Consider the following 24,163-nt stretch of genomic DNA (forward strand, 5'->3'; position numbering starts at 1 on the left):
CAAACTCTCTCAGAACACATTGCTGTAATTACTTTCTGAACGGTGACTTTGGAATAATAGTTCAATCAACTGAAGTTGGTGTTCATATCTGCTTTCACTGCAGCCCAGTCCCATTACCTCACACATTGCATAGCATAGTAGGTGGTCATTAAGTATTTTTGAGTAATTTGGATGGGGGCAAGTGGGTGACCAAGCTGATAAAGCTTTTGTCTCACTTTCTCCCAATATGAGCTCTTCAGAAAACGATAGGCTCTAACCTCCAGTGTCAACACCTGCCTTCTTCCTAACACATCTCTACCTCTGCAAACAGTACCTTTCTACTAAAATTGAGACAATGGTATAATCAGTCATGTCTACTGGACATGCGGTAAGCAAGTGGGAACTGGATATTAATGGTCATGTGTGATTTCTTTGCAGTTATGTCCCCTCCCACACTCACTGTGCAATACATAGCAGGTACTTCTTAAGTATTTCTGAGTAAGAAGGAGAGGGGGAAAGTGGATGTGTGCATACTCATTGCCGCTACCAGCTGAAGAAACTTTGATGTTCTTTCCCCAGGTGGATCAATCAGAGTTAACTAACCATGGATTGCGTGGCCAGGGAAAGTCCTCCCCCTTATCCTTTCCCACAGCTGGGTTGGGCAATCCTCCCAGGATTTGCATAAATTTCCTCAAGGAGGTGAGAGAGAGAGAGAGAGAGGTGCTCACAGGTCCAGCAGGTACTACACAATGAGTGTTTCTGCATTGAGCCCCACCAGGCTCATGGGCAGCTTCTCTGGACTCCTCCAGGTTGTCTCCTTGCTGGGCCTACTTCTGTTGCTGTTCAAGATAGTCCAGTTCTTCCTGCATCGCCTGTGGCTGCTGAGAGCCCTCCAGGAGTTTTCAAGTCCCCCCTCCCACTGGCTCTTTGGGCACCTGAGAGAGGTAAGAAGGATTGGGACAGGGGAGTGAGCAGGTAGGGGTGTCTGGGCCTCTCAGCATCTAAGGAGCTGGTCCACAGGGCACAGCCTGTTCTGTGACGAGCAAGGAACTCATAGCTCACCTCATTCACCCATAGGAAGTCTGTCTGCTGTGACTGTGCTGTCACACATTCCTTCCTCATGCCCTTGGTCCTGCAGCCCTGCACCTGGAGGGCAATGACTGCTCTTCCCGGGTCTCCCCTTCTCCAGGGTGGCCATCCCCTGCAGCCTGACCTAAAAGTGTGAGCTTCTGGAGATGTTCTTGCACCAGTTACTCTGTGCCAGGCCCTTGGGTTTCCTGGGAACAAACATCAGTCTGAAGGAAACCTGCTCTGTGGAGTCATGGTGTGTGGATAAGATAGTCAGGAGTCTCGGAAGGAATCAGGGTACAGGAAGAGCTTATCTTGCTGAGATGTGTGGATGGTGTCAGTCATAGAGATTCACCAGAATGGTGTGCATAAGAATGACAGAATTTTCATGACAGATGACTTCATGGATGAAACCCTAATGGTTACGGGTACAGATACCCATGACCTTCATCTGAGGAGTACTGATGTTTGAGTTGCACCCTGAGCAGGGTCTGTTTCCCTCCCGACTCTTCTGCACACCTTGGAAAGTGAGCTCCTTGGAGCTGAGTGCATCATTCCCTCCCCGTATCCTTGTGCTCAGCACAGAAGTGTTCAGCACAGGTGTCTGAAGTGACAGGAAAGAGGGAAAGAAGCAGTGTGAGGACTGCAGAGGGATAACGTCCTTGCTGCATTGCCAACCCAGGGGTGCGGATGCAGAGTCAAGTAAGGAGCCTGAAGGAGAGGGGCTCATCCAGGGATAGTACATTGAGCAAATGTTAGGAGTTGGCAGTTTTCAGACTGGGAGCTCTTGTTTCTCTTGTTACCGGAGAATGTTGCCACACACTGCAACTGGAAATGCTCTGCCCTTCACACTTTCCATACCCCCTTGATCCTTTTCTCTTCTACTCTCCTCTTCTGTACTACATTGTTCACTATTATCCTCATCTGTCTGTGCTTTCCAACCTCAGTTCTCTGTTCACCCTGTGCTCCTGGCGTGGAATAACCTTGCTCCTCAATGTCCAACCTTCCAATGTCCAACCCCAAGCCACGTCCTCCAAAATGCGTTCTCAATCTTCCAGATAGAGAGGGAAATTCTTTTTCCTATGGACTATCTTTCTCATGAGTCCCAGCAGGGAACATTTGATTCAGGGATTCCTCTACAGTGTCTTAGCTGTGAGATCCTTCTGAGAGAGATCACCTGACTCAACTCTGTAAGCCAAGACTTCTTAGTCATGGAGACTCAGTCAATGAATGAGCACATGTGTGCGGGAGGGCTCTCTAACGGCCGGTTCTGAGTCAGGTTCCTCCCGACAGCTTTCCTACATGCTTGGGCTTCTTCCTGTCCCAATAGCTGTCTTTTACAGGTGGACTCCCAATCTTCTTGTCTACACAACTAGACTGTGAGCTCCAGACAGTTAGGGACTCACAAATATCCATGCCACTACCTGAATCAGAGAGCCAGTGTTTGGTATTCCTTGGTAAACATGTGCTGGATGATTGTGAGAAAGTTGCAAGCAATGACTAGACAAACATGAGCAGACAGTTGCTTTGAGATCTGCAGAAGCAGCTGAGAACAGCTGATTACATGGAACATCTCAAGGATTCCAGATGAGCTGTGTCTTGAAAACTGGGGAGAGGCCTTTGCGGCAGAGAGGAGGGACAGTCCAGGCTAAGAGAAGAGCATGTACAAAGGCCTGGCTGAGTGGGCAAACCTGGCTGTGGGGAGGGGCACAAAGACCTGTCCAAGTGGGCAGGCCTGGCTGTGGGGTGGAGTGCAAAGGTCTGGCTGAGTGGGCAGACCTGGCTGTGGGGAGGTGTGCAAAAGCCTGGCTGAATAAGCTGACCTGCTGTGGGAGGGTTGACAGCCGAACTGCAGAGGTCATGTGAAGTCAACATGGAGCAAGAAGGAAGAGAGGAGTGAAAGCCACAAAACAGAGGCTTTGTGATCCACAAAGAGGAGTTTCAGAAGACTGTGGGAGCACACAAAAATTATTTTCAATGAGAATTGAAAATGAGAATATGAAACCCAAACCTTACAATCACAGACTGTGATTTGTGCTTTGAAACATATATGTACAACTTATGCTTTAAATATCTCAACTTTTAACTTGGCAAATAGCAGTCAATGCACAATTTCTGTGTAAACATTTTTTTTCACTTAGAACTATGCAACCCCCAGCTTGTTTCATCTTAACAAAGACTTGCAAATGTGCTGGAGTAACACTGGTATTGTAACAGTCAGTACAGTAATACAAATTTAGTGTAAATGTTTTAAAATTTAGATAGAATCCATTTTAGTCAGACAGTAGACTAAATTATTTTACCAAGATGTCATCAAGTTATGTAAGTTGTCACAAAGTTATTCAGGGAAATTTCCATACTGATCATTTTCATGGTTTTTTGCAGCATGGAGACAATGTGTGACTGAAGTTTCAGTATTGAGAAAGACTCATGGTTCTTCCCAAGCTCTGGACTAAATCTTATCTGAGGTCAAATTTTGTCTGGACCACCCTACACCAGAGCCCAGGTCGTCAGAAACAATTCCAAAGTCACGACTTCTACTGACAGATCCAGAACTATCTCCCTGCGGCCATTCTGCCTTCTTGCAGCAAGAATTAGAATTAAATTTAGTCTGCACTGATTTGTTCTTTTCTTTGTTAACAGTTCCAGAAGGATCAGGACCTACAAAAGATTCGGCAATGGGTAGAAGAATTCCCTAGTGCTTTTGCGCTGCGGCTACAGGGGAACGATATTCGTGTCATGCTCTATGACCCTGACTACATGAAAGTGATTATGGGAAGATCAGGTGGGAGTGAGCCTCATCTCAAACACAGCAGCCCTTCCCTTTTAAGTTTGTGCCCCTTACAGCCATAAACTTCCAGAAGAAAATGACAATAGAGCCTTATTATCAGAAACTAGTACCAAATCCATAACCCACCCAGGTCAGACCAATTGTGTGGAGATGAATATCCTCTTCCTACTTTCATTATTTAGGTTCTTGCGTTTTGAAGGGAGTTGAGGTGATCTGTTCTGCCAATTGTCTTAGATATTATTGACCAATTTGATATCGAAGCAAACTTGGATTTGGATCTTTTCATTGTTCCTATCCTGGGTGTGGGATGACCAAGCCATTACTCACAGTACAAAAGTGATAGGCTCTGTCTTGTTCTTGGGCAGGGAAGATATAGCCTGTGGTTTTTTGTTTTTCTTTTTTTTTTTTCACAATTCACCCTCTTATCTTCACATATTGGGGTCCCATGTCTGTTGGTTTGCAGAAGAAAGAGGAGGTAATGAAAGATGACATGGGACCATTAGCAAAGTAACGGTCAACACCTGATGGCAACCTGTGTGCTGAATCACTGCTCCTTGGGTGACTGTCTTTTCTTCCTCAGCTTCTTATAAAAGCCTTATTTACCTTTTAGATCCAAAGGCTCCTGGCAACTATAAATTCCTGGCTCCTTGGATTGGTATGTTTGTACAAATTAGAATTGCATTCTGTATCTAGTTATGTTTTTCTTAAAACCCCAACTGAGTTCTCTGCTTCTGAATTCTCCCATCTGTTCTCTGTGCGATCCTGCCCAGTTCCCTCTATTCCCACTAAACATCTTCACACCCTTCTCTGGCCCAGGGTATGGTTTGCTCTGTTGGACGGGCAGAAGTGGTTCCAGCATCGGCGCATGCTGACCCCAGCCTTTCACTCTGACATCTTGAAGCCCTATGTGAAGCTCATGGTGGACTCTGTCCAGATGATGCTGGTAAGTCCATCTTTCCCTCTGTCCCCTCCACACACTCCCTCAGAGTACTCATGCACAGACTTCACTCTCAAACACATGTCCCACAGACAACCCTCAGACACAATCACCAGGAACAATACTCACATCATACCTGTGGTAGTATGATTCCCCAAAATGGATGAGACAGAATTTCCAGGTTTTACATGGTTGCACCCTGCTCATTGTCTAAGGAAGAGGCATCTATGCTGGCTGCAGATCCTTCTTCCCCCACTTGAAATTCATTAAGACAATGAACTTTGGTATTAGTCTTCTGGACAACACCACGGGCTGCCCCCTGCTTGCTGGCACAGTCTCAGTGGCAAGGTGAACATACTAGTTAGCTTTGCATTGCTACAACAAAATACTTATAATCTTAATGAAGCAAAGGGAGGTTTAGTTATGTCATAGTTTGGCCATTAGAAATCCAAAGGGCTTTTATAGGGCCATCTCTGGCAAAGGACCCAGGATGGATGCAGGAGGGTCACATGACAGGACAAAAAGCTGGAGATTTTTAAATTGGATCACCCTTAGGCTTTTACAACCACCCAGTGGTGAAAACTAGTTTCCAAAGTCACACCCATAATGACTAAAGAATCTCGCAGCAAACCCAGTTGCTGCCGGCTTTGCAACCTCTCAGCTGTGCCACTGTTGGGGGATACACAAGGCTATAAGCAATCCATGGTGGTAGACACTCTGGAGTGTCACTTAGTGAGGCTCTGGCCTTGGGGTCTGGGACTTTTCTACAAGTGTGAGTGGCCCTTAGAGAGAATCAGACACCCTGTCAACAATCTAGGAACCATCCATGCTAGGTCCTTGTTTTCCATCAGTGTTCTCATTTCTTCCCCAAAATGACAAGGGAAAGAAATCTGGGGCCCGGCGCGGTGGCGCAAGTGGTTAAAGGTCCTCGCCTTGCACGCCCGGGATCCCATATGGGCGCCGGTTCTAATCCCGGCAGCCCCGCTTCCCTTCCAGCTCCCTGCCTGTGGCCTGGGAAAGCAGTCGAGGACGGCCCAAAGCTTTGGGAACCTGCACCCGCGTGGGAGACCCGGAAGAGGCTCCTGGCTTCGGATGGGCATAGTACCGGCCCGTTGCGCTCACTTGGGGAGTGAATCATCGGACGGAAGATCTTCCTCTCTGTCTCTCCTCTCTGTATATCCGCCTTTCCAATGAAAAAATAATAAAAAATAAATCTTTAAAAAAAAAAAAAGAAATCTGTGATAACTCTCTATTGGGAGTGTCCCAACATATCTCATGGCTTCCTTTAGTCATGACACATTTGTTTTCTAGCTTGAGCTTCTACAATTTCTCATGCTTTGTTCATTTTTCAAAAATAGAAGGATTTCCATGAGACCTTCTCATCCACCAATCTCCACATTGAGAAAAGGACACTTATATAATACGCATGAACAAGAAATCAGCCTCATCTTGCCCACATTGGCTTCACAGTCTTAATTTGCTGAAAGGTGTCTGTTCTCTAAAGGGAGAGGTTCTGAACAAGGAATCTGGAGATGTAGTGGTGCTGGTTATTTAGCACCAGGCTATCATGGAAACCAAGAACAATATCCCATCTGTGTTCCCACAGGACAGATGGGAGCACGTTAGTGAGGATTCTTCCCTGGAGATCTTTGATCACATCTCCTTGATGACCCTGGACACCATCATGAAGTGTGCCTTCAACCACCAAAGCAGTGTCCAGCTGGACAGGTCTGTGACAGCCCTTCCACTGAGGGTCCTGGGCATTTTCAATTGACGTGGGCTCACCATAGCCATGTGGGGCAGCTCACATGCTCTGCGCCACACAAGACAAGACTATGCCAAGTTCTAAGTGTAGACCAAACCTAACCCTGCCTCAGCCACGAATCCCTGATGCCCAGCACAGTTGGAAACCTGGCCTCACACCATCGTGCAGAAGCCTGAGGGTCACCAGGGCTGCATGACACATGTCTCATAACTGTTTATTTCCACTGAGTTATTGATCTCTTCGTAGAACACCACTTGGGTTCGAGATAGGAGACTCCTTCATTCTGATCTCTTCTATGTTCTCTCCTTCAGGAACTCCCAGTCCTACATTCAGGCCATTACGGATCTGAACAACTTGGTGATTTACCGAGTGAGGAATATTTTTCACCATAACGAGGTCTTCTATAGGTTAAGCTCCAAAGGCCGCTTGTTCTTCCATTCCTGCCAGCTTGCCAAGAAGCACACAGGTTTGGTCTCCCCTTCCTATGTGCCCTCTCTCACAGTCATAGCACAGAGGAACTGACCTTGGCTCTTCTTGTTCTGTTACCTCCTGGGGGCAGGGATTGGGAGCTGAGATGATGGGGTTTCAGGTGCTAGCAGGGGCTCCCTGCATCATCACACTGGTGAGCAAGACCCCATCCCTGCAGCATTCAGCTGAGGCCCCTGGACTGTGCTACTGTGGGAATCCTGGATCCCACCACTCATCCACACACCCTCTTGAACCTCTGAGGTCACCCAGTTTGTGAGCAGTGGAGTTCCTGTAGTTATCTGGAGCTCTCAGCTCTACCTGGTAACTGCTATTCTGGAACAGACCGAGTGATCAAGCTGAGGAAGGCTCATCTGCAGCAAGAAGGAGAGCTGGAGAAGGTCAGGAGCAAGAGGCGCTTGGATTTCCTGGATATCCTGCTCTTTGCCAAGGTCAGTGTGGCAGCGCAGCCCAAGTCTGGTCTAGAGGCATGGGAGCAGGGACTGAGCCTGCCCTCTCCCTGTGATCTCCCAAGATGGAGGACGGGAGCAGCCTGTCTGATGAGGACCTGCGCGCCGAGGTGGACACATTCATGTTTGAGGGCCATGACACCACAGCCAGTGGCATCTCCTGGATCTTCTATGCTCTGGCCGCACACCCAGAGCATCAGCAGAGGTGCCGCGAGGAGATCCAGAGCATCCTGGGGGATGGAGCCTCTATCAGTTGGTGAGTGAAGGCCTAAGAGGTGGGAGGATCCTGCCTGTGTGAGAGGGGTGCCCTGGTGTGCCCAGCCCTGTCCCTTCCCTGCATTGGCATTGTTTTAGGGACCACCTGGACAAGATGCCCTACACCACTATGTGCATCAAGGAGGCACTGAGGATCTATCCACCAGTGCCAAGTATTACCAAAAAGCTCAGCAAGCCAGTCACCTTCCCTGATGGACGCTCCTTACCCAAAGGTATGTATTTCCCATCCTCACTCACCTGCGAGCTCCATGTGGACACATGGGATCTGAGATCTCTGGTTCTGAACCTTCAACATCTGGTTTCCTTCTCAGTAATTGAGTGCTTACTTTGTAGTTTGTTTAATGTGTCTGAGTCTTTAATCACAAAGTTCAATGAAATATGAGAAGTTTCAAAAGGTTCATGGAAATATACATGAGGAAAAATTATGCATTGATTTAATTGTTTTTGCACCAAAGTAAACTTCTAACTTGATTTTCCATGAATTGTTGGAAATGCCCTTGTAAATGTTAGTTTCTGATTTTATCCTAGGGACATTAACCCTAAAATTAGATTCCACGATATTAGGGCTACATAGAAAATCAAACAGTGTGAGAAGAGATATGCTTTTTCCTTGGGTTAAGATAAATGAGGGATATTAAGGAAATCTGAGTTGTGAGGACAATGGAGTTCATTGTGGAGGAGCCTCAAGTCAGTAGCAGACAACAATTGGTGAGGTGATTTGAGACCCTGAAGTAGTAGCGAGACACTTTGGTGCTTCCACCCATGACTGAGTCCTGCTCTGACCTCTGGCCTGTGAGGTCGTTCACAAGTCACTCAGCCCCTCTGAGCCTTAGGTGCCTTGTCAGAAGGATGGGGAGGGGAAGCTTGCTGTGAGGTGGAGTGAGCCACAGATGTTCCCCAGCTGCTCAAGGAAGGCTTGGGGGGAAGTGCATTGTCACCTGGCTGGTCTGCACACCAGGCCCCTGATTCCTTCTTGTTTCCATTGCTGCATTTGTGTTCTTCTGCTCCTTAGCTCTGTGCTTGGACTTTCCAAAGCCCATCCTGCTCAATGAAGAATTTGATGATCTAGACCTTTTGAGCCCAAATACTTCTTGGTGGTTTAAGTGCCTTATTCCATGGGTCTGATCAATCTTTTCTGTGTCTCCTACCTGCCCCGCAGGTATTATACTCATGCTGTCCATTTACGGCCTTCACCACAATCCAAATGTGTGGCAAAATCCAGAGGTATGAGGGTCCGCAAGGAGGGCATGGGAGCTTCTCTCAGGATAAGCACTTCCTCGTTCCCTCTAATCGTGGTGTGGATTTCCCTTGACCCTTGTCTTGGTCCTGGCGCTGTCTCTGCAGGTGTTTGACCCCTCCCGGTTTGCTCCAGATTCTGATCGCCACAGCCATGCTTTCCTGCCCTTCTCAGGAGGATCAAGGTGAGTGAGCTGTGTGTACTACTGAGGTGGGGGGGAAGGAGGGTCTGTGGTCCCACACATGGTGTTGTGATTCTGTGTTCCTGTGTGGTTTCTTGAGTAATGTCCTTGATGGGAAGGCAGCCTTGTGTGGGTGTCTCTGTGTGCCAAAGAAAGGTGACATTTCATTACCAAAGCTCGGTGGGTTGGTCCACTGCCCCTTCCAGTGGCTAGCTACAGTTCAAATTCAGGGCATGCATAAGAAATTTTAGTGTAGTCAGGTCTTTTTTTTTCCATAAGGGAGTTAGGTTTTCCTCTGCAAATTGAACTTCAGATATTCAGCTTTCTGGATTGTAATGAAGTTTTTCTTTTTCTTTTCCCACACATATTGTTATAGTACATGGCATTTTCTACCTGATTCACTAACAACTTGTTGTTGAACGGTGAGAACTGGCACATGTGTTAGGGTCTCATTCTCTAAGCCAAACTGTCCTGAAAGGATGCAGGAGCTCCCATGGGAAGCTTTATGCCAATATCTCAGACATTTTGCAGTCTTTCTTGACAAAAATTTCACCTTATGTTAATGTTCCAAATCAGTAGAGGGGGCATGACTTACCATAATCACAACAAGGACGAACATGTGGAAAGGAGGACAGCACACTACCTGTGAGAGAAAGTCTGCTGCTTAGCATAACATGCACAGAGTGGACAAGATTCCTGCTGTGCAAAATGCAAAGCCCATGCAAAACAGCTGGTGAGCTGGACAGCTGTAATTCTAAACAGCTGCCATGGAGATTGTGACAACAGCAGGAGAGGTCCTGGGAAACCAAAACACCAGCATCGTAAATGATTAGTAGAAACCAGGTTTTTCTGAACCAGCGATTCTGTGAGTTCTCGGAAGGCTCCATTGATTTTCACAGAACAGGTTTTTAGCTAGTCATTGTTTGAGGAACTTGCTTTCTGTTGTTTACCGCAGGATGGATGACTTCTACTCACTTCTGATGTGCAAAATCTGTTGGTGCTATCAGAGGGCTCGTGGGAACAAGTAGCTAATTCCAGTTCAGAACTCATATTTCCCATTAGTGCATTCGATTCTTTTGTATCTATTGTAAAATTTAACTTAGTTCCAGTACAGTATAACTGCTGATTTCCTTTCTTGGTGTTCAGTCCTGTGACTTGGGAACAGGTAAGTGAAAGGTACTGTTCCTGAACCCAGGGCTTCAGAGATAGGAGCAGAATGTGTTCTTGAATGTGTCCAATAGAGTGTGTTGAAGAAGGCACTGGCGAAGACTGCCTATACTTACACAGACATCATATCTTCATTCTTTCACTCATTCATTCACCTGCTCGATAGACTCCGGAATGCCTTATGTTCCTGACATTGTACTAGACATTCCTAGAGAATGATGGATCCCTTGGGAGACTGGAAGGAGAGGGATGGCTGGCAGAGGGTTGATAGGTGGTGGTTCATTGGCCTGGGCCTTGAGGAGGTGGCAGGTAGAGGAGGGAGTTACACAAGCTAATCAGTCCCGACAACAAGAGCTAGAAAGAGAGGCTGGACAGAGGACAGGTGGATTACCAGCAGTCCACACAGGGCTTGAAGCAGCTGAGGCATCTGGCAATTATCCCATGGGAGAAGCTGGGTGGTGGATTCACTGAGCATGAAGGAGGCAGAGAGGGATCCCTCCAAGGAATTCAGTTCCTGCAATCCTCAGAGAATGAGTACCTGAAAATGTAATTATGCTCTCTCCTGTGGGCATGAACCTTGACTGCCACACTGGAAAGCAGACCCTGTAGGGGTGAGGGTGAAAAGACCTAACAATGATGAACTCTTTATACAATTCCCATGATGGGATGGAGTCCCAGTGGCAGAGGGTTTCTGCTTTTTAAGAGCAAAAGTAGTCAGGATTAGCCCCAGAGGAATGGTAGGCTTTGTCTAGGTCAGGAGACTATGACCAAAGCTTGGGGTTAATGGATGACTATAAGGTCAGAAATCAAGACTGGGACACATGAAGGAGGGTATTGTATGGCCGGCTCTGGGACTGAGGCTCAGAGAACAATGCCTGCCCAGTTCAGCAGAGGATCTGAAGTCTCTTCTCATTTCACTGCCCCTTCCTGATCTAGGAACTGCATTGGGAAACAATTTGCCATGAATGAGCTAAAGGTGGCCGTGGCCCTGACTCTACTGCGCTTCGAGCTGCTCCCAGATCCCACTAGAGTTCCCATCCCCATTCCTCGGCTTGTGCTGAAGTCGAAGAATGGGATTCATCTGCGTCTCAAGAAGCTCCAGTGAACCTGGCAGGGACAAGAACAGTTTCTGAGATCACCTACCTGGCATCCCACCTTTGAATCACCTGCCATATCCTGCTTTCTGTCTGCCCACCTGGCCCTCTTCCACCTGCCTGTCCTTCTGTGTGTCTCTCCTTTTCCCACCTTCCTCCAGGCTTCCAAACTGCTTGGGCTTCTACTTGTCTGCCTCTCTGATTGTGCATGCACTCCCTGATCACTGCCTGCCTGTCTATCCTTCGTGTTGCTTCTCTGGCCTTTTGGGAGCCAGAGAAAAATGATCACAACCTTAGTGGCTTTAGTGACAATAATTATTCTTTGATTTGGAAGAACAGAAGTTTGAGATGGGCTTCCCTGGGACACAACCCCGGTATGAATAATCCCCAGTTACTATTATTAAAGATTTTTGGACTTTACCACTGCCGGATGGTCCTACACACTTGAGATTTATCACTCCCTTGGGTGGTAATGTGTGGTGCAAAGCTTGATTACGGTGTTGATTGGTGGCTGTAAGTTGTTGTTCCCTGCCAACTGCAAGCTCATGGGATGGAAGCAACACACAAGTTGGGTGGTTTGGTGCTGCGACGTGAGGCAGTTTGGCTGTGTCAAGTGCAATCTAGGATGAGTTCACTTGGTGTGAATCCTGTGGTCCCAGAAGAAGTTTCTTTTGGTGCAGGATCACTGTGCCTTTAGGCTTGCTTCCTGTCCTGTTCCATTACGTAAGTTGCTTTCCCTGCAATTTCTGGCTTCTGGACTCTTCCTCTTCATTCAGAGTTAAGGGCATCTTCATCTCTCTCTGCTTCTGTCTTTGTTTCACCTTGAGTATCCTATGGCCCATCATGACTACATTGCATGCACCCAGACAAGAAGGGACAAGCTCACAATCCTGCTGAGATTAAGACTTGAGCCAGAAAGGGCACATCTTTGTGTCTAGCTTGTGTCACCGAATCAGTGTCTCCTGAAAGTTGCCTGTCTATGTGGCTGTCTTCTCTTTTTCCTGGAGCTAATTTTTCTGTTAGATGGAAAAACTGACATGAGGAAGGCTGCCAAGGGAAGGTTCTGATTAGAGGGGCTTATGACCAACCATTTACAGTAGGATTTAACAAAAGAGTTGCAGCAGGCATCTGACCAGCAGGCCCTCCTAGTCAATGGATTCGCTCTCTCTTCTGAGAGCATTTCTGTGCACAAGGTCTGGTCAATTCCCTTTTCTTTTGTTTCTTAAGCTGGATTTTCTTCTGGAATTGACCGGTTTACATAACTTGCAGTTTTTGCCTTTGTGCTTTTTCTGCACCTGAAGTACTAGTTTTTATGCAATGCTGAATAGACAAAGAGGAAGCATGGGCCAGGGCAGGTGTTTGGTCCACTGATGAAATGCCCATTCAGATGTCTGCTTCTCACATTGGAGTGCTTGGATTCTCTTGCTGGCTTGAATTCTCAATTTCAGTTTCCCATCAATGAGGCCCTGTGAGGAAGTAAATTATTGTGGGAGTAGGGGTTGGTCCCGGGACAGGGTGTCCCATGTCCGGATCTCATACGCCTGCCATCACGGGCACATGGTGAACCGGCCTTGGGCCTGCCGTGGTTCCAGGGCTGCGCCCTTCGGGGTGAGTACACCAACCGAGGGGGAGGTCTCTGGAGCCGGGCTAGGCAGGCCCACCCGCCTCTCTCATTGGGCGGCGGAAGGGATTGGGGTGGAGCGCGACCTTGGGCCTGGGAGCTTACACCTCCCGTCGCCTCTCGGCAGCGGGTGGGTCCCAGGACAGGGCGTCCCATGCCCGGATCGCATACGCCCACCATCATGGGCACATGGTGAACCGGGCTTGGGCGGCCTGGTCGCCAGTTGGTGCCAGGCTTTGTTTGCTGACCGCCCGGCAGGGGAGCTCTGGGATTTTGGTGGTTTGAATTGCTGCTTTTGTGGCTCCATGTTGAACCCGATGTGTTTCTGCAAGGTGAATACATCCTAAAGTTTCCCAATGACAGTTACTCTTCCTTTAAAGAATGTGTTACCACTTAGCAATGCTGACCACCAAATACCAGTTCATGCTAAAGCTTTACATGGGTATTGTCCAGTAGACACACTAACTGGATTAAGGCTACCGACAAGGAGCATGTGGGCTGGAATGGGGGCTGTGTTCTGATCTGGTTACAGTGAATCCCCCTTGGCTCAAGTGTGGACTGGGACTGGACGCACCAGGCTGGACCAGACCCCAGCACTGTCTGGTGCTCCTGGAGGACCAGGATAGAAGTGGGATAGATTATGCTAGGTCGCAACCCCTACTGAACCATGTGTGAGCCGTATGTGGGAATGGACTGGACGAGCCATGGCTGGGCTGAAATATCCAACAACAAGAACCAGCTTGGGTTGAAAGCTAGTCAGGAACTGGGCTAGGGCTGGCTCATGGACCCACTGGCATGCGCAAAATCCGGCACTGGGAGAGGTTCTGATGCAGGAGCCTGGGCAACTCCTCTGTCAGGACACAGACCCCACTGGTAAGCGCAAGAAGCATGAATGGAAACAGCCCAGAGCAGGCCACAAGAAGTTTCCCACTGGCATACATTAGGCATGGATTGGGGGCTGACCAGGCTAATCAGTTAACGTCATCACTGGCAAATCCGAGCACCAGAACAGAGTAAGGGTCGAGCCAGGTTTGGTTGTGATAAAAACCAGTTCACACTACAGAATGCCACGAGGAGGTTGACTGTGCCGGATGTGACTGCAGTGCCCATCCAGCACACGTGAGAAACAGGAGGGGAGGGGACAGAGCCAGCAGGGGAATAAGGGGAGGTTCCCCTGCAGGACAGCTACTCCCACTGGAGAGCATGAACTGGGATGGGGGCAGACCAGACTAAGCAGGGCTACAACACCTGTGTGCCTCATGTGGACTAGACCAGGGAAAAGCCAGGATGGGTGGATTGTTCCTATGGGTGCAACCTACAGTTAGAATGGGAGAGGGCTGTTTAGACATAGCTGTAGCATCAGCTGGCAGAAACTGGCACTGGGGGCTAATCCTGTCAAGTTAAACTACAGAACCACCTGGAAAGTGCACAATCCTGGAGTGAGAGACCTGGGAGGGAAACAGTGGGTTCCCCCCTCTTGGGTTACCACTGCCACGGGAAGGCACGAGAACTAGGACAGGGGCTAGGGTAGCTAGACAGAGAGGCACTCAACCACACCCATGAAGGCTTGACTGTTGAGCTGGGTAGATGGATCCAAGCTTCAATGCCATTTGCCATGTAGGAGAACCAAGGGGGATGTGGGTCAGATTGGACTGGTCTGCCACACATACTGGCAAACCAAGGTAGGGGGTGGGCCTAGTGGGGGTTATTGTGGGCCGCTCTCATCAGGCTGCAGCTCCCAGTGGTTTAGGTGAAGACCAAGTATGTGCTGTGCAGAACCAGGCTGGACTGCATCACCCATTGGTTCCAGTAGAAGGCGGGGCTGAAAACAGAACCAACCCAGCAATTGCAACTACCAGCTGACCGGGTGATGGACTGTGCTGGGCCCTGTGCTTGCTGGTGCATACGAGTATCTGGCCTGGGAACACCTCAGACGAAGTTTCTTTGTTGATCTGCCCAATTGAAATGCCAGACTCAGAACCCTAAACATGAAGGGACAGAAGATGGAACAAGTTAATTAACAACCTCAGCTGTAGGTTGGCAACAAAATACCGGGCAAATAGAGATGCTATGATGGACAATGTCAATTAACGGACTTTTCAACAACCTCATCGTGTTTGGAGAGGCAAGATTGGCAGCAATTTCAAAACTGGTGACCTATTGAAACCACTTTAACGAGTATCTCAGAGCATGCCCCACATGCGGGTCTTGGGGTGGGTGGGAAATTGGGTGGGACTTCTCCCTCAATATCCCCCTCTACCTCAGATATATGAGGAAACAATATGGAAATAATAGTCTTACCCACTTTCCTGTAGCCCTTGACCCTTTATGCACAAATTAACCATGTAAAGATTGTTAAAATAAAAAATATTAAAAAAAAAATTATGGTGGGAGTAGTTGGGTTTTCCACTCACAAGGGAGACCTGGATTGAGTGCCTGTCTCTTGGTTTTGGTTTCAGTCCAGGTTCAGCTATTGTGTGTATCTGGAGGGTGAATCAGAAGTTGGGGGTTCTCTGTTTTTGTGTTTCCCCAAATTCTAAGAATATAACCCTTCAAAGATACCATTGGACTTCTCATTAAAGCATAAGGCAGGGAAACTACTGCAGAGGAAGAGAGAAATAAGCAAAAGCTTCAAATTCAAGAGTTTCAGGGGGAAACGTGGTAAATATAATTTGGGGGCTAAAAATAGACCTTTCTGGCAAACCTTCTCAGGTCTAAGACCTAGAGCTGTTTTGTTCCATGACCAGCATGGCCTGCACAGGCTTGGAGAGAGTGTCAACATGTAATGGAGGAAAATAATAAATGAGACAGACACAAGCTAAGCTATGAAAGGAGACAGCCAAAGGGAAGCCTTCTTCTCTGAGGAAGAAGGTTGACCTAGAAATTTCATTGCCTCAATCTTTTATTGAACTGTCTAGGAAGTCAAACTACAGAAATTTGTGTGGCACAATCATTGGTAGTTATGCTGCATGTTGATGGTAACCAGCCAGTGCTTGATGATCAAGAAGCAGCAGCATGGCCCAAGTGCAGAATTCAGAATGTGACTGTCAAGGGTATCTTAAAGCAAACAATCCTGTGGCCTTGGATCATTGCACAACTGCAGACCCTCTCCCTGAGGCCTCAACCTTGGTCTTGAACTTCTGCACACTCTTGGACCATTGCCCACAGTTTGACTTTGGTCTCCTGCACCATCAGTCTGTGAACTCAAGATTCCACACACGGTTTGTCCTGCACTTCTTTATCAAGTTAAACTGATACATTTTATAAAATGCCTGTGGCCGTTTGAGTACCCAGATTTCCAGAGAACTGACATTCTTGGAGATCTTCAGGCAGTTTTGCATATCTAGTTTAGTATTGGTCAGAGGTACACAACTAATTTAAATTTTGGTGAGCTTTCCCATTTTGTTTGTTGGTGTATAGGTGGTTTTGATGAGGCCTGGGAACATGACCTTTCTTTGGGGACTGCTGCTATTTTTTTTATGACTCATTCTTGTGCATAGTGTTTTTTTTTTAATTAATTACATTGATTATGTGACACAGTGTTATGACCTCTGGAATTTCCCCCACCCCTCCCCAAGCCCTCTCCCCATGGAGGATTTCTCCACCTTGCTGCGTTACCACAGATGAAATTCAGTTGAGGTTCTTTCATTAGAAGTATTTACCAAGCCTAAAGTCCAGCATCTTATTATCCCTTGTGCATAGTTTTCAAAGGTAAAATTTTATTTGTTTTAATTTGTTTTAGATTCTTTGTGTATTGTGGAAACAATTCTAAGGACATACTTTCATTCTCTCCCTTCATTCCTTCATCCTTCCCAGATTTCCTCATGTTTCTCTCCCACCCTCCTTCCTTCTTCCTCTGTTTTTTCTTTCTTTTTTTTTTTAGTTTTTGATATAACATTTTTGTTATTATTTTGTTTTATGACATGGTTTAATAGGCACTGGGGTTTCCCTTCCCCTCTGCAAGTTCTCTCTCCTCCTACTGATTTTCCCTCCAGCTTTACAAATGTATGTCTTTCATGAACTTTCATAAGTCCATCATGGTGTCACTGAAGTGTCTCCCAACAATGTAAGCATGGACAACGTTGGAGAGTCCAACATCCAACTGTCAGGACCTTATCAGCCATTTCACTGGAAGCCATGATATAGCATTTTTAATTCACCTTATAATAAAAGTCTTTATACTTCACCAGATATGATGCTTAACAAGTAAAAAAAGGTGGGAATATGGGAATATAGTGAACAACTAAAACCAATAATTGAATGAAATAATAATGATTTCACCCAAGCACAGCACATTTTAAAGTGATCACAGATCATTAAAGCTATAGCAGTATTATGTTGCATCTTCTCCCCTGCCTGTGGGAGCTAAAATGAAACCAAAGCAAAACAAACCAAACAAAGCAAAACAAAAAACCAAAAAGAATGAAATGTCCTAATCACATTTGTAGTGGAACGATGACACCAAGGATAATTTATGACCATCCTACAGTCATCCTTCTCTAATCAGAATTCTTTTGTCTCCTCACAAAGATCCTCTGTGGCTGTTTGAGCTCCTGTTTTGTTTTTAGTAAATCATGGAGAAGATTCCAAAAGAAGAGACTGATTTTGGCTTATGTGTCTTGAAGTGCAAGTGAGTGATGACTGTGTTGCCAGCCAAGCCCTGAGGAGGAGCAGGACACCACACAGAGAGAAGCAGCAGCTGTATAGTCCCCTGTCTCCCTTTCCTAAAAAAATTCAATCATGTGGCTCCACCCTGATGGCCCCACCTTTATCTCCACAGTTGATTACCTCACAATAAACATCAACTCCAATGTGCATTTGCAAGAGGACAAACCCTACTCAGCCCATACCAATGGCCCGCCTGATTCTTCTCTTCCCCTCAATTATTAATACAAAACATTCAGGGAAATTCCAGATGAAAAATGCAAAAACAAAATGTGCTCTTCTAGCATGTTAAATCATTCACTTAGAGACACTTAAAAACCAGTTTGTGATGTTTATTGCGAATCAAAGATAAAGTTCCTGTGTGAAGGACACTCTTGGTGTTGGCGAGAGAAACAATGGTTTTGACCTTAGTGCTGAAGAGTTGATGCCAACAGGATATGCAGACTCAGAGTTATCTCTTCCTTCCTGGCCTCCTCACAGAGCACACCCACATATTCTCAGGTGCTGTTCTTCATGCGCTTCCCTGTGGGGTTTTCATGTCTTTCCACATGTGGGCTCGAGATGCTAAAAGGTGACAGACGCAGGCAGTCTACATAAACAGCGTGATTGGTAAAGAAGAGCAGGGTGGACTGCATCTGCAATCTTCAATTCGCAGACTTCTGGTGCTGGAGACTAAGGTCAAACCTTTCAGGCAGTGGCCTTCAGCTGGCCAAAGTTCTGAGACCTAGGTGGAAGTCTTCAGGCCAGAGTCCACAGTTGGGCAACAGTCCAAGGTCACACGACTCTGTGATTTAAGGATAGCCTTGAGACAGTCATGTAGTGACTTCTATACCTGCATCATGCTGCTGCTTCCAGGTCATCAAGCCCTAGCTTGTTAACCTGAGTACAGAACATGGCTATCAAAATCTGTTCTGCACCAACTCATGTGATTTAGTTCTCTAAGAAGTTCAATAAACAGTTGATGCGGTAATATGAGACTGCCTGGTTGTTTGTTTTAAAACTGACTTAGGTAACAAAATTTTATGCATCTCAGGGAAGTTTTGTGTATTTCCTGTTACATTTACTGAGTTTAATTGCTTTAAAAAATTGAGTCTTTTTAAGACTCAAACCAATTTTATAACTGATTAAAATTGGTCCACAGCTTTGGTTAAAACGCTCACATCTAACTTTGACTAACTGGTCTAACCCTGTGACAATTCTTTAACATCTAAAGTGCTAAAACTGAGTCTTTGACGTTGGGGCTTCCATCTGGATCCGTGGACCTCTCAAAAGGCAAGGCTGTCAAGTGGGAGAGATGAGAAGTGCCTTCTGCTTTGTGTTCCTTAGGATGAAAGGAGAAGAAGCCTTCAGACTGTAGGTGGCACTTCAGACAATGGTCATGAAAAGATCTGCGTACTCCTAGAGCAATCCTCAGAACTCCTGCTGCTGTGTGTTTATGATGGCACCCCTTCTCAGCATGAAACAACCAGAGTGGTCAGGATATCCCTAACAACAATTGGGATCCATTCATCTGGGGCAGGACATTCTGCCAAAGAGGACTACAAATGACAAACATTGTGCTTACACCATAGAATAACAGATTCAGTTACCGTAACCTTTAGAAAAAACAGAAATGGGAGAATCAAGATGGCGGAATAGGGTAAGGACATGTTTAAACGGACGGAGAGGCATTTAACCGGAATGAAACAGAGAGGACATATTTCAGGAAATACAAAAGGACAGAACAACAGCAGAGGGGTACCTAGAGACTGACAGACACAGGAAAGCAGCGGGCACAGCAGTGTAGTGTTGCAGTGAATGATCTAAACTCCACCAGCAGCCGGAACTCCACCAACAACCAGGTGGGAAGGGACATTGACTGGGAACTTGGGAGGTGAAGCCAGACTGGGGAACTGTCTGTCCTGCTGGTCCGTTTGATTTGACCAGGAGCAAAGACAGAGCAGCTGGTCCCAGGCGGGCAGTGCGAGAACAGCGAGGATTTCATAGCCCAGTCAGCCCCCTAGAGGAGACTTGGGCACAATTTTGCCTAAGAAGGAAAGGCAAGGGAAAGGACTGAACATGCTCTGAGAGGGAGTGTGCTCATTTCTGACTCGGTGAACTGCAACAACGAGGCATTCTACGGGTTCCATCCTGGGCAGGTCTGGGTAACCCTTGGATCTGTCAGCCAGCAGATCAAGAACTGTTGTGGTAGCACTTCGGGCCCCATTTTGTGCACTGTGGCAAAAGCTTTGGGACTGCAGGGGGCAACAGTGAACTGCGCATGTGCTGAGCTCGCAAGAACTTGCTGAGGTCCCGCAGGAAAATAATACCGACTGTGGCATCGTACCGGTCAAAACAGGTCCGTGTGGCACCCAGACCTAGCGTCCAACAAGTTCCGACAAGATCAGCATCACCAACAACCTAACTAGATAGTACACCTGGTGTCTCTTTAATCCTGGAAACCACTCCAACCAGAAGAGGGAGAAAGGTTGCAGAGACAACAGTGCAGCCTCAGCACGGTATCACAGGAGGTGGAGAGTGGTGAGCCAAGAGCTGGGCTGTGGAGACCACGATGGATATCTGACATAAGAAGCCAGACCTGGAACTCACTGGAGGTTGTGGCAGAAGTGGCTGCAAGCAAAAAGTTGTGTGCCAACTGCAATAAGTAAAATTGCATTGTAGACCTGTGGGTGACACAGCTTAGAAAACTGCCCCAAGAAGAAGACTCTGCTAACCAGAAGTACAATGACCAAGAACAAAAGAAGAGACAAAGGCACAATGAATATTACTGAAAACTCCCCTGCAAAGGAGCTAAACCCTATGCCAACCTCACAGTTAACTGAGGAAGACATTGAGAAAATGGGGGACACAGAATCCATAAGACTCATTTTAAAGATTCTGGTCAAAAATGAGAAGTTAATGCAAGAGTTCAAAGAATTTAAGGAAGCAGTAAAGGAAATCAAGGCTGGTATATCAGAAATTAAGAACACAGTAGAGCAAATTACAAGTACAGTGGAGAGTCTCCAAAATAGAATGAAGCAAGCAGAAGAAAAAATCTCAGAATTGGCAGATATCTCCTGTCACCAGGGCGAAGCAAACAAAAAGCTGGAAGCAGAGCTGGATCAGGCCAAAAAAGGTATTCAAGAATTGAAAGACACTATTAAGAGGCCAAATATAAGAATTATGGGAGTCCCGGAAGGTGCAGAAAAAGAAGCTGAGTTTGCAAATGTATTTAAGGAAATAATCAAGGAAAATTTCCCTAATCTGGAGAAAGAATTGGGAAACAAGATCCAGGAGGGACACAGAACTCCCAACAGGCTTGATCAAAAGTGATCTTCACCAAGACATATGATTATCAAGCTCTCTTCAATTGAACATAAGGAAAAGATCCTTAAATGTGCACGTGAAAAACATCAATTGACATATAAAGGAATGCCAATTAAGCTCACAGGAGATCTCTCACAGGAAACTCTGCAGGCAAGAAGAGAATGGAGTGACATATTCCAGATTCTAAAAGAAAAAAATTGTCAGCCTAGGATAGCATACCCTGCAAAGCTTTCTTTCATCTTTGAAAATGAAATAAAATTCTTCCATAGTAAAGAAAAGCAAAAAGAATTTGGCTCTTCCAAACCTGCTCTACAAATGATACTTCAAGATGTTCTCTTGACAGAGAAGAGGAATAGCACCTACCAAAACCAAAGGCAAACGGCAAGAACATCCCAGTAAAATGACAACAGAAGACTAAATCAATGAACAACCCATTGCTAAAATGGCAGGACCAAAGTACCACCTATGCATATTTAACTCTGAATGTAAATTGCTTAAGCTCAATCAAACATCATAGATTAGTATACTGGATTAAAAAACAAAACCCATCTGTTTATTGTTGGGAGGAGACACACTTCAACAAAGATCAGTGGAAACTATATCACATGGGTTTTGTTGTTTTCTGTTGGTTTCATCTCTTCAAAACACTTCCTTCTGATTAAATCATTCAATGACTCGTAGATCATGCAGTGGCATCATTTTCTTCAAGAAGGTTCTTGATTTTCATTTCTCCAGCTACACGTTGGACATTTAATAGCATGTTGTTTAATTTCTTGGTGTTGTTAATTTCTGTTTTCTCCCTGATGTTGATTTTGTTTTGTGGCTCTTCATTTAAGGGAAGGTAAAGTAGTTGTGTAATGGAGACTGTCATATCTAGTAACATGTCATTTAACTTCATGGCATTGTAAATTTCTATTTTTCTTTCTATTGTTGATTCTGTATCATGAATTTTCATTTAAGGGAATGTACAGTAGTTATGTAATGGAGACTAACAACCAGATGTGAGGATGCAGTGTGGTCGGCATCTCTGTTTCCAGACAAAGATGGACTTACAGTGAAACTGTTTATATTATATTTTGACAATAGGATTCTGGACTCTCTGCCATTGTCCATGCCCGCAATGAGGAACATATGACTGAATATGAAGAACTATATGTTAATAATGATATAAAGGAACTGGGGTGGAGGGAATTGGGGAGGGGATGGGGGAATATGGAACTGTATCGTAAAATGATAGCAATAATAATAAAATGTGGGAAAAAAAAGAAAAAGAAAAAATAGAAATGGAGAGACATAGACTGCAATCCAGTAGTAATGAGGGACTTCAACAACACCCCTCTTTCATCAATGGCCCGATCAACTAGATAGAAAATCAGCAAAGAAACAACAGAGCTAATCTATGCCGTGGATCAAATGGACCTAATTGATACCCACAAAATGTTTCACCCCAGAGTTGCAGAGTTAACATGGCTCCTGACTCCTGGCTTGGCATGACCCAGCCCTGCCCACTGCGGTCATTTGGACAGTGAGCCAGAGGATGGATGAGCTCTCTCTGTCTTACTCTCTGTAACACCTTCAAGTAAAAAAATATAAATGTTTTATAAAAAACAAACTTTTATCAACAAGAAGAAGACAATGTACGGACAAATCAAAGAGGAAAAATATATAAAAATGGACCAGAAAGCAATATTTTAAAATCTACATAACATAAATACTCATCAAGAAAAAGAGTGAAGTGCATTATATTCATCTTAAAGGATCCCATGAAGCAATGTTACAGGATGTGATAGTTTTATATTAAGTAAAATACCAAGGAGTATATAGATACAATGCCTTTATAAGAATACATGCATACATACAAGTAAGAATAAGACATAAAGGAAAAAGTCTGAAGCTGCACATGAAACTATTTTGTTTTAGGAAAGGCATTGAGGTTTTTTGAACGATTTTACTTATTTTGCAAGGCAAGGACTTCAGGTGCTAGGTTACTGTGTCGGGCCCAAGAAAGCATTGATTTCAGGAAAATAATTGATCATGGCATGGGTTGCAAGCTTTGTGAAGTGGAATTTCTAGTTTTCTATATGCTTTTCTAATATTGCAAAAATTTTGCCTAAGCTTTCATACATCCACCAAGTACCTATGTAATTTTGAAAAATATTTTAATAACAACAGAAACACTCAAAAGTCACCTGGTCAAATGCTTACTACATAGATTCATAGAAGAGTCAAACATCCCCATAAACTTCCAAAATCAGACAGAAAAAATAACAAGCAATGGGGTCTCAGGCGGATGTGTCTCCATGCTTGGATCCCTGATTCCAACCACCACATGCACGTGGTAAGCTGTTCCCGGGTCTGCCTGGACTCCAGGGGCTGCCCCCTTCCGGGTGAGTATACTGAGGGGGGAAGTCTTGGAGGCTGGGTGGGCCCAGGACCCAACCGCCGCCATCTTTGGGCGGTGAATGGGATTGGGGAGAGACGCGACCTTGGGCCTGGGGGTTTAAACTTCCTGCAGCTTCCTGGCTGCTGGTGGGTCTCAGGTGGGGCATCTCCATGTTTGGATCCCTGACTCCAGCCACTTCGTGCACGTGGTGAGCAGTCCCTGGGCAGCCAGTGAGCCATTTGGCACCAGGCTCTGCTTGCTGGCCCCTCGTCAGGGACCTCTGGGGTTTTGGTTCTATGAATCACTGCGTAGGTGGCTCCAGGTTAAACCCACTGCACTTCTGGGACATGAAGCAATCCTAAAGATTCCCAATGACAATAACTCTTCTTTGGAAGAACTTGTAAACACTGAGCAATGCTGACCACTGAACACAAATTCATGCAAAAGCTAAGGCTCAGGGCTTGTCCAGTAGCATCATATCCTATTACCTGACATGATGTTTGATCAGGAAAAGAGTCACATTATGCACAGCCATGTCATTAACTAGCACTCAAGAACCATATCTGGGGGTAGATTCTGTGGGGGATGTGTGGACCAAACCCTATGGAAATTCTAGCCATGCGACTTAAAAATGTCTTTGGATTATGGGCAGTTCCAAAGGACCACCCAGCCAAACCCCTCCCATCTTCATGCCCTTCAACACTTTCAATCCCTCGCATTCACCTGGGTAATTAGTTGTACATTTAGCTAGAAATAAT

General features: G+C 45.9%; 1 protein-coding gene across 1 annotated transcript; it reads left to right on the top strand.

The window, feature by feature from the left end:
- The first annotated feature begins 728 nt into the window (after positions 1–728).
- LOC121161961 (cytochrome P450 4A4-like) lies at positions 729–11,441 on the top strand. Its single transcript, XM_040988695.1, is given in 13 exon segments — positions 729–923; positions 3,691–3,832; positions 4,449–4,493; positions 4,655–4,663; positions 4,666–4,781; positions 6,382–6,503; positions 6,852–7,006; positions 7,351–7,457; positions 7,541–7,731; positions 7,830–7,963; positions 8,911–8,975; positions 9,096–9,172; positions 11,273–11,441. Coding segments are annotated over 13 exon segments (1,527 nt in total).
- The last annotated feature ends 12,722 nt before the right edge of the window (positions 11,442–24,163 follow it).

The sequence above is a fragment of the Ochotona curzoniae genome, unplaced genomic scaffold (genome assembly GCF_017591425.1).
Source record: "Ochotona curzoniae isolate NIBS_2020 unplaced genomic scaffold, NIBS_Ocur_1.0 contig_4965, whole genome shotgun sequence".
Lineage (NCBI taxonomy): Eukaryota > Metazoa > Chordata > Mammalia > Lagomorpha > Ochotonidae > Ochotona > Ochotona curzoniae.